Genomic DNA, 14,242 nt, shown 5'->3' with positions numbered 1-14,242 from the left:
CACACACACACACACACACACAAACACACACACGCAAACACACACACACACGTACGCACGCATGCACACGTATACACGCACGCACGCGCACTGAGACGCACGCACGCAGTCACACACACACACACACACACACACACACCACGGCACCTGTCATAGACCAAAGGAGCATAACACTAAGTTAAAATAGCAACTCCTTTCCAAAACAGCTCACCCTGTTTAAGTCTTTAGCCTAATAATGAACGTCGTTTCTTTTCTGTTTTTTTCTTTTTCTTTTTTTTAAATACAAGGGCTAGTGTACTGAATGCACAGATTATATCTATACAGTCAAAAAATAATAATAATAATAAACAAAACCAAAAAAAAGGAAAAAAAAAAAAAAAAACATTTACATTTATATATATCAAAGGTAAAATAGGTTAGCGACCTGTGGCCATGCATTCACAGTCTAAATATACATGAAAAAGAAAACATTTGTAGTAATATGTATATACATTAAAAACAACTTTCAGTGCTACTAGCTAAGTCTGCCACTCAATTTGAAGACGCTGTATTACCGAGAAAAAAATGGCAACCACAGATTTTTCTTAATCACATATACTTTGTATAAAGGAAAAAACTTGTTGAAATGAATTGACCTATATTTACAAGAATACTGCCTCTAATCAATGTTTTCAAGTGAAATACACGAGCATACGACTGAAGTTTCAAATCTAAATGTGTTCCCCAAAATGTTATAGGCCTACTTTAACAACGTTTTGATAAGAAATCACATCATGCTTGTCAGGCACTTAATGCTTGAAGTGAATAAAGGGTGACATTTCAGGGACGCTTTAATAATACTGCTATTAACACTACTCTGGCTAGGCTTCAAACTTTTATGACCCTTGACCTCTCCAAATTTTTCCCCCTTTTAAACAGGTTACTTTTATGGCTAGTTTTGTTTTCAGTGCAGTATGAACCACTGCAGACGCCCCGATAGGTAGCCTATATTATAAAGCATGTAGGGCACCCTGTCTCAAATAAGCAAACCATAACAGTAGGTCTTGGTAACGAATGTGATTTTTTTTTTTCTTTTCTTTACCATCGTCGATTTTTAAGGTCTATCCAATTGGGGAACTGATGCCAAATTGTCAGCGCTGGCTGGTGCATAGGAAGACTACGCCAAATAAGTTAAATCGTGTAAACTGTTCGTGTCTGCGACCGTCAGACTTAACAAATCCTTAATTTCAAAGAGCTGATGTAGCTTTAGTCTAAAACAGTAGTGGAAAACAAGTGGATCCCGTGACTTCATATTAATAATAAAGAGCAAATGTTTCCGCTGGGTCATAAAGTTGAACATGAACTCCAAAAAAACCCTTTTCCCAGATGGTATTGGTCATCCTAAGAATATAAGTGCGCTTGCAGCATTAAGCCTAGTTTATAAGCCTATTTTCCTATTGCTGTGGTTTTAATTCTTTTTAGAACATTTTTACATTATTTCACCGCTTCAAAATAAATCATTGTCTTAGAAAATAACACCACCTGTACTACAGAAATCACATAGGCCGGTTTGGAACCAGAAAGGAGGAACAAAGTAAAGTACAAAACACAGCTATACATGGACACAGGACAAGTCATTTGAGAAAAGAAAACTCACGTTTTTCCTTTCTCCATGAGTTTTTTTTTTTAATCTTTTTACCCAAATTATCGTTTTTAAATGCACTTAATACTTAAATTTTCCTTATAAGGATCATCAAAATCCCTTTTCCTTATTTTTTTTTTTTTTTCATTTTCTTCTTTCTTTAAAAAAAAATGAATCGAAGCAGGTTGTTCTGCATGAACACTGGGAGCTTGTATCTGCCATTTTGAAAGTTCACTGGATGTCTCAATTTTTGGGAGAGGGGGGAATTCACAGTCATTTACGTCAATGTCTTTCTTCATGAAAGCCAGCCCCGTGTAACAGCCGGTTGGTTTTTTATTCCTTCTACAAAAGCAGCTATAACCATTGTAGTCTCGCAGCCCCCCATCCCCACCTTTTGTTTGTTCGTCTCCTTCTTGGTTTACTGAATTGACATGTAAGGCCAGTTAAAACTGCTCCCCGAAAGCAACATATCCCTGATGAGAGTTTCAATTGGGGTTTTACCTACCAATCGGACGAAAAATAATTGTTCTATGACCGAGGAAGAGACTGTGCGGAGGGAAGGCAAGCGGAGTAACAACTTCCCAAACCGTGTTGGCTGGTTGGGATACTGGCTCCGGACATATTCCTCCAGGGCGCACTGGGACTTCTCCTGCAAACTTTCCACATGGGCCACATCTGAGAGGCCACAAGCATCTAAGAGGGGGGGAAAGCAAATAGACATTAATAAAATGTAGTCTAAAGTGTCTGTCTCACTAAGAGTTTTTTTTTTTTTTTTTCCTCCTTCTTAATTGCTGGACTGATAGGACACTGGCGAAAATGGATTAGCTTTCATAGTTTAAAAGGACTATTATTTATGAAAATGGTCCCAAATGTGTAAATGCTGTTTTTATTTTTTTTTCCTGTCTTTTTTTTTCGCCATGAGGCGTGCTCATGTACAACTTAGTGGAAATTTCAGTGTATGTGCTTGATTGCATTCTTATTAAAGGTGAAGGCTAATAATAATGATGACTTATGGTGACTATAATAATAATAATAATAATAATTATTATTATATTGATAATAGTAGTAATACTACTACTACTAATACTACAACTAACAATAATAATAATAATAATAATAATAATAATAATGCGCTTAAATTAAGCCAATAGTCACACACAACAGACAAAAATATGGTATTCAAACTACTGTTTTCCAAATTTATTAAAAAAAAAAAAATCTGAATTTGCTATTTGCGAGAAACACGTGAAAGCTGAGGCCAGTATGGCTGCCATTTCTCACTTTGGTGCTTCTCGTGGAACTGCTATTATAACGCGTTTATTTCTCTCGGTGCAGCCTCTTCAAAGGGAACTAAATAATTAACCATATTCAGAGCTTAAGACTGTATTTCAGACGGGCCTGTCTTGCAGTCAGAGGGAGAGAGAGAGCGAGACAGAGAGGGGGGGAGGGAGGGAGAGGAGGAGGGAGGGAGAGACCTACTGACCTTTAGTGAGCTGAGATTTAGCTTGAAAAAGAGCCCATAGCCTACGGAGTTACCGTCATACTATACCATCAGAGACGCATAATCACTATCTGTGCTGCTGTATGTGGGCGGCAGCTGATTAGGTGCCAAAAACGCTTGTAAACACATTGGTGTAGTTTATAAAGTTTATACATTACAACCAAACCACCAAAGTAGCAAAGGCGTGTCACTCCAGCTACAACAGATAGCTCAGGTTAAAGCCTCGGGGACTCAGGTATAGAAGGGGAAATTAAGCCATCATGGCCCAATAAAGGCCTAATGATAAAAAGCACTGACCTGGAATATTATTTTTTAGAATAACAAGACACCACGAGAACAATAGTGGGTTGACAGACCTAAATGAAATACAGAAGTTGATGGCTTACAGGTATGATATCATGTTAAAGAAATGCATACTCTTCACAGTGAACCCTCATAAATCTCTTCCACACGCATTTTTTATTCTCCCCTTTATGCTGTAGCTAATGTAACAAAATAGCTAGGAAGTTTGGGGTCATGACCTAGTTCTGGAGCAAGTCCAGAAATGCCTTGAATCCTGCACAGCGAGGAGGCACAGAGAAGATTTTTGCAAATAAAAATTAGAACCTACCCCCAAGTCACTGCTCAGTATCAGAGGAAGACGCCCACTGATATATTTGCAACATATACATGGGTTATACATGTTGTTATAGCTCACGTTTCTCGGACATTCCTGTCCCTTAAATGACAAGGGAGCGTTGAAACCTGCGCTGTGCTTTTACTGTGTGCAAATGGGACATTAGGCTTGTCTTTCTTTTTCTATTCCCCTCCCCCTCGGAGCCTGACATCATTTATATCTGTCATTCCCTACAAACAAGACGTGGGGTATACACACACTGATAAATGGCTAAAAAAATATCAAAGTGTAACAATTAATCTGCGAAAGCATTGGATACTCTGTGCCATTCCAACAGCTACATTTCTTTTTTTTTTTCTATGCTTCAGGCAATATGTCTGAAGTTATCAGGCCTGTAATAACTCGAGTTTATTTTCTAGTCTTCGAGGCAGACAGCACTTTCCTCCTGTTTTGTCCTCATTTCAATTACAAAAAATATATATATTGTGTGGCCATGACACATTTTCCAGTTAAGCATTGTTTATGCATCTGATCAGTCAGTAGATTAATCAAATTGTTTCATAATTTACTAGCCCAAGGCGTATCTGCTAACCCTTGGCTGTGGCTTGAGGAAGTAAGCGTGGGTGAACATTTAGGTAGGATGTTCCAGGACAGGCTGAAAAGTCTTGCCAGTGCAAATATATTAAGGTCCTAGTTGTGATGCCAACGTCTATGTTAGGTAGCCTAAATTAACACAGGCTGAACTTGGAGTGTGCCAGTCTATTGTCTTACCTGAGGTGAAGAGCACAATTGCCTTTAAGCAGCTATATTCAGCAGAGTCAACGTGCAAAGCTTTGAGCTTTTCCACTTGTTCTTGGAAGATCCTAATGTGGTCCATAAAGGCCACCACTCTGTCCGCAGACATGGGGGAGGCGTGAAGGCCAGCCGCCGCCAGGAGAGGAGCCACATGTAGGGGCATGGAGCACTGCGCGGCGTTGAGCACAAATAACTCACTCCACGTCAACCTCAGCAGAGCCACCTGGTCGGTGATCTGAAGGTCTGGAAAGAAGGGAATATTCCTGGCCCACTCCACGGCACTGAAGAGCATCCTGGCTGCTAGTTCACAAATGTTCTCGATGCCCATTATGTTGTTGGGCTGCATGCATTGACTGCCATACCGGGACGTCGGGTAGGGCTCCGCTCTCAACAGAAGAGAGATATATCCGGATAAGTAGGAATGGCAGTGCAGTGGGTCTCCATTTGTCAAGGCGAACTGACCGTGGTGTGGCTGTGTGGGTGGCATCCGTCCCCTCTGCACGGCTGCAGTAAAAAGAGAAACTACAGATATTGATGCCTGAATTCTTCAAATCAAGACACATTTATCCTCACCATGCATGCTGCTGACAAACAGGCTATTGTTCAGTTTAAAAGTGCAGACAGCTGCCCGCTTAATCACATGCTTACATTTTAAGAAAATAAATATCATATACAGGTTACATTATGTACAGCATCAAAACACAAATATTGCATTACAGCACATGAAGAGAGGAACACAGGTTGTAATGACGAGAATGGGGACCTGATGTAACAAACAGTGCTCTGAAATACCAAAGGTGCGTTTTTAAAAACATTTTACGCACGCCTTGCATATGTGTAGCTTTAAAATGATGTTATAACAGCAACATGAGCTGGCTGTGAAGGAACACAAAGAGGGCAAGGCAGACCTTGCATGTTTAACCCTTAACCTACTTAGCAATTCATCTCGTTTTACCCTGCAAGCAGGCCTATTTTCGACTAATATTCAAAGAAATGCTGAAGGTTATGTAGAGGCTGTGCATGCATAATTCAAACAAATGTCCAGTTTTGGAGCCGGGCTGAGACAGACAGGCTAAATGTGCAGATGTAGCCCGAACACGCTATCTCTTAATTCGACACTCGCCATAATAGCGCAGTACACTATCATCTATTCTATACAGATGCATATCTACGTCCCTGCTTTATCAAAAATATTATGCGATTGCCGTGGCGTGGCCAGGGGTCGGTTCTTATAGGCGAAAAACAGCGCTTTAATGCGCCTGGGCTGAATACTATAATGTAACGCTAAAAGGAAGATCCGGTGTGAGCCCCGTCTCGACCACAGCAGTAAAGCGGCTCCATTGCGAGCTCCAGCCGCACAGCCTTGGAGGGAATAGTCGGGAGAGAGAGTGCAGGCTATGGGGGCGACATAACATGTTTTCACGTTGGATAGCCTGTAACGCACAAACAGACACATCAATAAGAAAACAAAATCCCAATACCTTCCCGTCTCATGCCAACTTTAAGGCATTTTTTGAGGCGGCAGTACTGACACTGATTGCGGTGGTGTTGGTCAATTGGACAATTCCTGTTGGCACGGCATGTGTAAGTGAGGTTCCGTCGTACGCTCCGTTTGAAGAAGCTTTTGCACCCCTCGCAAGTAAACTGGCCATAATGCTTGCCACTGGATTTATCCCCACAAACCACACATTCAATGTGCTGTGGCTGTTTCTCCGACTGCTGCGTCGTCTGGTTCGTCGGCGTAGACTGTGTGTTGTTCGGGGGTCCTTGGACGGGAGTCTGAGGGGTCGGAGGGGCGACCTGAGAGGCTGTCAAATTCAACTGGCCTGGTTGAGGGGTGGGAAGAGATAGTCCTCCTTGGGTTTGCGAGGAAAGGGTGCCTTGGGTGTCAGCCACATCGTCCTGGGAGCCTCTCCACACTACCATTGCCATATCTATCAGTCAACGTAAAGAAACTTTTTGTCTGCCGTTTTGGTGTCGCGGTGAATAATGTCTCAAGGAAACGCGGTAAACTGTGATTAACAGCCGGACACACAAAATGTCAAATCTACCCTACGTTGAATCCACACTGGATCTCCCGAAAAACTGTCGATTTATTGCTGTTGGAGACGTTGCGAAGCACGTTTTCAAAACTGATGCGATGGCGAGCTGAGTCGCTGCCTTGCGCTTAAAGGCCAAGTCCAGGGGCGCTTACAGTCAGCCATCCAGTACACCCATCAATGGGAAAGGTAGAGTAAATATTAAAATAATCAACCGAGGTAGCGTGGACTGTTCAGTGAATGATGTAGCAGGTTGGTAGACGGTGCGTGCAGCAGCATAAAAACAATTGGTGAGCACACTAGCAGCTACTATCAAGTTCCAGTACAAGTCTTGAAGAAAATCACCAACTGGGTAAAAAAAAATGCGTCTTGTTCCTTTTCTTCTTGTGAGGTAGCGCCAGCAAGCGCGCAGTTGAAGCCAATGTTTTGAGAGCCTGGAATATGAAGACAACTCTCCAAAAAAGCGAAAGCACTAAAACAAACAAAAAAATTATAAAGATCACAACCCACAAACCTCCTCCGTGCACGAAAAAATAATAGGAAAAAAGAATAGAGAATCAAAGTGATCAAATATGTTAAAAAGGCGGAGGTTAGGAAGTGATTTGCGATTGGTAGGAGCCGGGCTGGCAGAATGCTTTCTCTCTGATCAGCTCACTGAGCTCTCTATATAGTGAACTTTGACACGACTGCTGCAACTTAGCACACGTTACCATGGAGATCAGCTGCCATATAAGGAAGGAGAGTGTGTTTGACTGGTCAGAGCTCAGGGACCTCCCCCTGAACCCCATTGGCTAGTCGGCACTTGTGCTACTTGGTACCTTGCCAGAGCCAGGATGGAGGTCGAGAGGGCCGCTTGGTCCTAAAAAGAGACGATTTTTCGGAGAGGGGAATCATTCTATTCACTCAAATATCCCAGACTATACACTCACATGCACGCTTGGTAAAGCCTTGGATTTAAAAAAAAAAAAAAAAAAAAAAAAAAATCTCGATTCAGTTTTTTTGGCTTCACATCACGTCACATTATATCCACTATGCAGGCAGCTTTGACAAACTGAAATATCTGGCCTATCTAATGGTCAAATTGATTGTCCATGGGATAGCCCACAATTACATCTTGTTGACATGATGTGTGTTCACACATAAAACTATCTCTCCATTCTGCCCTTATCCTGCTCCTTTAGGTCTATTTGTATGTATGGATAAACTTCTGGATAAAATAGGCTATCCAAGAAAATGATAAAATTGAAATAAATAAATAAATAAATAAATGAAAAATGGAGACTCTATGCATGTATGGTGAATATGCCAACCAAGCTTCTTTAGCCTATATGGAAATAAAAGAGCCACATGAAAACTGTATCTGTATTTTCATACCCACACACTGACTAGCTTCACACACCAGGTGAACAAGCCCAGGCTGATGTTTTAGTCCTAGTAGACTACAGATTCTACCTTTTGCCACTATTTCTGACATAAACATGAAATAAAATGTTTCTAATCTCACCAGGATCCATGCCTCGCAGTTCCCTCTCTGTTATAAAATACTGTGTTAGACTACTAACATCACCAGGGTGCCTCTTAAGCCCCATGGGCACAAATGTAACTTACCCAGTAGGTCAGAAAGAGCAAATTTGAGTTTAGTCCCAAAAGTCAGAGCTTAGTCTGTTTGGTCAGAGCGCCAGTATACCAATAGCTTTATCTAAAGAAGACATTTGAACATTTCAATTGAGGTCAGAGGCCATGGCCTTGGCCTTAAGGGTAGCCGAAAAGGAAGCATTCCTCCTTATCAAGCTGTGTAACCACTATGATTAGGCGTATGTAAGGGTATATCACATATTTATGTCATATTACATATTTTTGGAGTCCCTGTCAAAATGTAGGGCTGCAATACTTGTCTGATATTAGTAAATACAGGTGAGAGGTGGTGAGGTGACTGCAGAGTTGAATAAGTGGTTAATAAGTTTCAAGGCGTGCATTTAAAGGGCAGGCTGGTGCTCTCACCATCTCCAGGAGCTGTCAAACTCCAGGTAAAACTTTACAGATCTCAGCAGAACAAGCTATAGCCTGAGCTTTATGCTATGGAGAGAGCAGCAGCATGCATTGTCCCAGGATGTATTACAGTATATGGGTGCCCCCTAGCGTATGAATTCTTTGCTTCAAATAAGATTCAATTTAGAGGAGCCATCCGACGCGGAAACTGCTTCAGTCTCTCGTCTCTCGCACCGACCAAACTAACGAGCACCATTTTAAACTGATGACTGTTTGTTTAAATTCTGTTTTATATGACTTGGACGGCATAGCTTTGAGTGTTGCCAAAGTTGGATTTACATTTTGTCACTTCATACAAGTCCCAGCGGTGGTATTTGAAGCAATTATGTTCTTATTCTAAAACAAATTAGCCGATTATATTTTGTCTGCATGACTATTTTGTCGGTCTTATTTACAGATCCCTTGAAAATGGAGAGTCTGTAAATAAAATACTCCGCAAGGTATTGACTTTTCAAGGATTCAGCTTTGCTTCAATTGGTAAGTATACATTTTGCACGCTTTAATTAGGATAAATCAATAGAGCAGCAGTGGTTTATTTTGCGAACGGATGCGTCCACTTCTAAATTAGATATTGTCCAATTGAGCGGACAAGTTAAAGTTATCTATTATAATAAAAGCATGGGTAATACTGCAGACATCTAGAAGCGTATCCCTACGATATTTCAGCACTGCGCTTGGAATAAGGGCGTCTCTGTCAGTCATTTTCGATTATTATCCAAGAGTTAATTTCTATGACGAGCACAATATGCTGAGCTAGTTTGCAAATACTCATTCATTAAGTTATTTGAGAGTGATAGTGAGACACAGCTAAAGACGTAGCCCAGGAGGTTGCATTCTTAACAAACCTACCAAATGCATATGTTGCTGATTCGTCCGCAGCGTGATGCATCTTCTCTCTTATTCAGAATATAATTAGTCTTCTCTTTTTCGATACAGTGCTCAGACTGAACTGGCAAAGCTTCCTCTCCAACAGGCGGAATGAAACACAAAAAAGCTGTTTATTGGAAAATGCAGTGTCTGATAATGCAAAAACTTTGGAGAGCCAAAACAAACAACTGAATCAAGTCATGTGCTGAGCGAGAAATTGGAAATATAAGTTGATGTGTCGTCCGAGCAGAATACCATTTGACTGCCTTTGGAAACGATAGGTAAGCTTTACAGCAAGAGATATCCCGTGCGCCTTTTCTCTCCTACAGTAATATGGACAAAATGCGGCTCTACGCCGCTGCTTTGTGTGGGCTATTGAGGAGAGAGGGAGGGGGTGAAGCCAGAATAGACACCTGTCTTTAACTATGGTGAGCATGCATTATGGCTCCCTGTATATTAGGAATTATACACAGGCTCAAAGTAAAGACGTAAAGATACTAGATTAAAAATGCAAAGCAGTTTAATTAGAATTAGCATGGCTTAATGCAATAGTTTATTGTAAAAATAATATTTAATTACATTTAACTAATCTAAACACACAAAATACCATGGTGGCAATTTCCATTTATTATTACTATTACTGTTGTTGTTTTGTTGTTATTCTTCTTATTGTTATTGTTATTATTATTATTATTATTATTATTACATTTTAGTTATTCCTGTTATTTACTCCTGTTAAAATAATTACCATAAACAAATCAAAATAGTGTTTAAAAACACATATACCCTATAAAATATCTTATCTTTATTGTATTTGCACTACTTGCAAATATAGTTATGTATACATAATAAAAATAAAGAGCGAGGGAGAGGGAAGGCCTTTGAAATGAGGATATAGCCTTAATTAACCCCGTGTGAGCCTACATTGGGTTAAAATTGTGAGCCCCTTTTCTACTCGTAGCCGGGGCATTTTAATATTCGCACATAACTGATTTGCCAGAAAACTCTTTTGCTACTTTCCCCCCCTCTTCTTCCAAGGGTTTAAAAGTTTCCCCTCTCCTATAAGTGATTAGTCTAGTTCTTCCTCCCTCAAGGTAAGGATAAAAGCACCATGCTCAGCAAGCCTGCACACAACAATAGCGCTGCCCAACGGGACCGGTATCGATTAAGACGAGACAGAGGATGTCGCCTGCACTAAATATTTACTGATCACACACAAATAGCTGGATCTTTAACGATTTCCCATGCTCCGGCAGAGAGAAAGGACTAAATCACTTTATTATTGTTAGTAAAACAAAGCACACGCTCTGGGACACTGCACTGGAGATGTGCTGATTGGGATAAGTGCAGTTAAATTGATCGATAGATAGTGAGTAGCACGGATAATAGTTGAGATTTACGGTCGTGCAAAGAAAAAAGCTTTCACTCGTGTAACAGGTTAAGCCAACACGTGTAGTGCAATTGATAAATCTTCCTCATTTCGTGCGTCTACGCCACTATGCGCCGTATGGGACAAATAGGGCAAAGTCAAGAGATTATATCAGGTTTCAAAATAAACCACACAGCGGGGTTAACCCGAATTTTTGTGCCCCCCTCCCCCCTTTTTCTTTCTTGTTTCACATTTAAATCTGGCTTTTTAAATATGCCTTCGGGTGGAAATTTGGAGAAAAGGGGTTGCCCCCCAGTTGTTGAAATTGACGGCAGGTTGACCGCCATACACTGGTGAGAAAAGTCAAAAGTCGGATAAAAGTTCACTTTAATCTTATCTGTGCCTTCACCAAGTCCTTCAGGTCGGAGAGAGAGGGATACTGACCCGGAGGTCTCGTAGTTCCCGGCCTGATTAACCCCTCCAGACCCGACTAGGAGCAAAGGTTAACCAGGCTAATCAACTTGAAGAGTCAGATTGAATTAGATGACTCTGGAATCAGGACAGAAACTAAACTGTCCCTCTTAAAAAACACCACGAGGAGAGAAGTTGGTCAGGTTTGTTAATCTGCTCCGTTGAAGCCCAGTTGGAGTTCAGATGAACGTTAAATATGAGATCAGAGATGCATGGGAGCGTTCATTTCCAGAGTAGCCCAAAGAGATGATTTGTTTGTGTGAGGGAAACAGGATCAGCAATTTGTGATGCATCCTATAAAATATATTCACGGCATAGGGTTAATATTTGTAGCAGTTCAAAACTTTCTGTAACACCTACAAGTTGTTATTTTCCTGCCTGGTGAAGATTAGTTGACTGATGGCTGGATGTGCCCTATTATCATGGCATGGCAGGCGCTTTTTTCCCGCGTGCAGTATTAATCAAAGTTCTAGAACTTTAAAATGTGAAAAAGTTTAATCGTTTGCCTGTGTGTAGCAATGCTTCATTCTGCTGCTGAGATGTTGCTAATGTGCAAAGATGAAAAAGCTGGAGCAATTAGTCAGACCTTAGGCTGCAAATTTAGGTCCATCCAGAAAATAAATATTTGCTCACAAAACAAAATGCAGGACTCCAGAAGTTACTTGAGACTCGCACAGCAAGGTGGAGAAATAGTGTATCATGAACAAAATATTTATTTTAAAATATATTCAAGGAAACATATTCTTTTGAAAGTTGCAATATTGATGGGAGTAACATAAAGATTTGCTAATTGTATGGTTGCAAGATACATTGTTTCAGAATAAATAGTAATTTTAAAAAGAATTAATACATTTGGAAAATGCCATACTTGCCTATCTAAGCATATTGCACAGTGTAGATAACATAAAAGACGCTTTTGATTGGATTTATTCTCCCTCTTTGTGTTTGAAAAGTTTATTCTTAATCAGGGGCAGTGTGCGGCTGCTGCATTAACTGGCCGAAAAAAAAGTATGGACATTTTCCTCAAAACTGTTCCAGTATTATTTTGCTTGTATCTGATCTATAATTACTCAAAAATGCAGCTCCTTGGCTTGATGATATTATGTCTGATGTGGTGTGTGTGTATGCATGCATACGTGTGCGTGTGTGTGTGTGTGTGTAAGTGTGTGTGTGTGTGTGTCAGCCACTTGCTCATATGTATGCATGCACATGTACATGTACGTACACAGAGAAAAAGGTGTGTAACCGTGCACCTTTTTTCTCTGAAGGCATGTGTGTAAACAGACATACGTTTCAGTCTAGACCCCTTATAAGGAGTTCATTCACTAGTGTAGATCACTTTCTCCCCCCTCTGTCTGCTTGCCCCAAGGGCCGCTATCTAAAAAGGCAATAGATCCCAGATAGCTCACTCTGTTCAATTTGTCAATGATAGATTACAGTGCCAATTTAAACAGATAGGGATCAATTTGTCTCAATGATCACTCTTTCGGCTGACTGCCAACATGCTCTTAATGTATTTGTACATGTTGGTTTGTTTGAATCACGGCAGTTAGGTTAAAGTGTTCAAAACTGCAGAATAGAGAGAAATGAGAGGTAGTAATGATAAATGATGTGTTGTTTCGGCTGCTGGAGCCTGCAAATAGATAGAGTGTGTGATGATCACTTCAGGCAGCAGTTGTGTGGTCACAGTGGCCAGAAGGTCGTCGGTTTAAATCTGTGGACTCGCTGGGAAAATCTGGGCAGCGGAATTGTAGGATAAGTGCTCGGCAACCGCTGTCGAAGTGCCCTTGGGTGAGGCACTTAAACTCCATCTGTCCCAGTGGAGCTGCACAGTGACCAGCAGGACAAAACTGCGGTTGTGCTGGACACTTTTGAGGTGTAAACCTGCCCTCCCTTTTCTTTTCAGAGAGGATGAGTGGGCAGTCCACCCACCTTATGTATTTTTTTATGCATTCAGACAGTGAAAACATTGATAGGGAGACACAGGAGAGAAAGCTCCGTCAGGTTTCAGTGCTCAGCCAGGAGGGGCACACATGTGGCTCCAAAGGCAGCACACTATGTATTGAATTACTGTAGCTGGAGGTGTAATGCAGTAGCACTGTGGGACAAGTAAAACTGACACAAACTGATGTAGGAGAGATTTACTTCAGCTTTCCCTCACAGTTACTTAATGCTGGATTTTATCTCTGCCTGAATTTCAATTGCAAACACTTTCTGGGAGTAATGGCAGCCATACATAATGATCAGTGATTTCTGTTTATCATTACATTTATCTTGTATCATATTGCTGTTGTTATATAGGAAAACAATGTATCTCCAATGTTGGTGATTTTTCCTGTTCTAACTTAAAATGAAGAATTCCATTTTCCTCCGTGGGTGGGAACAATCTTCGACCCTCAGTGCTCATGAAACACTTTCGAAAATCATAGGACAAACTGAAAAATGCACGGTGGCAAAGCTAAAAACAAGCCTGTTTTTCTTGGATCTGTAAAGTGGGACATTTTGGAGATACAAGGTTTTCATCTGACAGTGACGATGCATGGAATGAGTGGTATAATCAATGAAGTGCTGCTGTATATAATCACAGTTTGCAGTGTTATGCCTGCTAGATCCATTGCAAATAAACTTGAGATAACTTATTTCGGCTGTGTTTGTGTCTGCTTTCCTCCTCTCACTGTTGTCTTACAGAATGTGCTTGAACTTCACAAATAACTTCTTTCCCCCCATTTTTTACCATGAAAGCTGTCTGTAATAGTCGAAAATAAGCACTGCATCCTTTCACATTGTTTCTGTTTTTTTTTTTTTTTTTTTTTTTTTTGTCTATGTGAAATGTACATTAAAAAAATATACAATCATTGGTTAGCTCCTATTTGTTATTCAAAACACCTTTCCAAATTATTTCCTTGCCAATCCG

The 14,242-nt window shown here is 40.7% G+C and overlaps 1 protein-coding gene across 2 annotated transcripts; it reads right to left on the bottom strand.

The window, feature by feature from the left end:
- Nucleotides 1–270: 270 nt before the first annotated feature.
- Nucleotides 271–7,203, bottom strand: nr2f2 (nuclear receptor subfamily 2, group F, member 2). 2 transcript variants are annotated; one of them, XM_030053941.1, is made up of 3 exons: nucleotides 6,015–7,203; nucleotides 4,510–5,055; nucleotides 271–2,314 (listed from the first exon to the last, which is right to left on the bottom strand). In XM_030053941.1, exons 1-3 carry the CDS (start codon nucleotides 6,463–6,465, stop codon nucleotides 2,040–2,042), a joined length of 1,272 nt encoding a protein of 423 aa, XP_029909801.1. In that variant the 5' UTR covers nucleotides 6,466–7,203; the 3' UTR covers nucleotides 271–2,039. The 2 variants fall into 2 exon arrangements, with proteins under 2 accessions (XP_029909801.1, XP_029909802.1); XM_030053942.1 differs by having other exon boundaries at nucleotides 4,510–5,037.
- Between the last annotated feature and the right edge of the window lie 7,039 nt (nucleotides 7,204–14,242).

This window comes from Myripristis murdjan, chromosome 6 (genome assembly GCF_902150065.1).
Source record: "Myripristis murdjan chromosome 6, fMyrMur1.1, whole genome shotgun sequence".
Classification (NCBI taxonomy): Eukaryota; Metazoa; Chordata; class Actinopteri; order Holocentriformes; family Holocentridae; genus Myripristis; species Myripristis murdjan.
This window is presented reverse-complemented; position numbering and strand designations above follow the sequence as displayed.

Coding starts and splice junctions, on each gene's coding strand:
- nr2f2 (XM_030053941.1), bottom strand. CDS start 6,465: ATGGCAATGGTAGTGTGGAGAGGCTCCCAGGACGATGTGGCTGACACC. Junction 5,056..6,014: donor AGTTGGCATGAGACGGGAAG/GTATTGGGATTT, acceptor CAATATCTGTAG/TTTCTCTTTTTACTGCAGCC. Junction 2,315..4,509: donor AATTGTGCTCTTCACCTCAG/GTAAGACAATAG, acceptor CCCCCCTCTTAG/ATGCTTGTGGCCTCTCAGAT.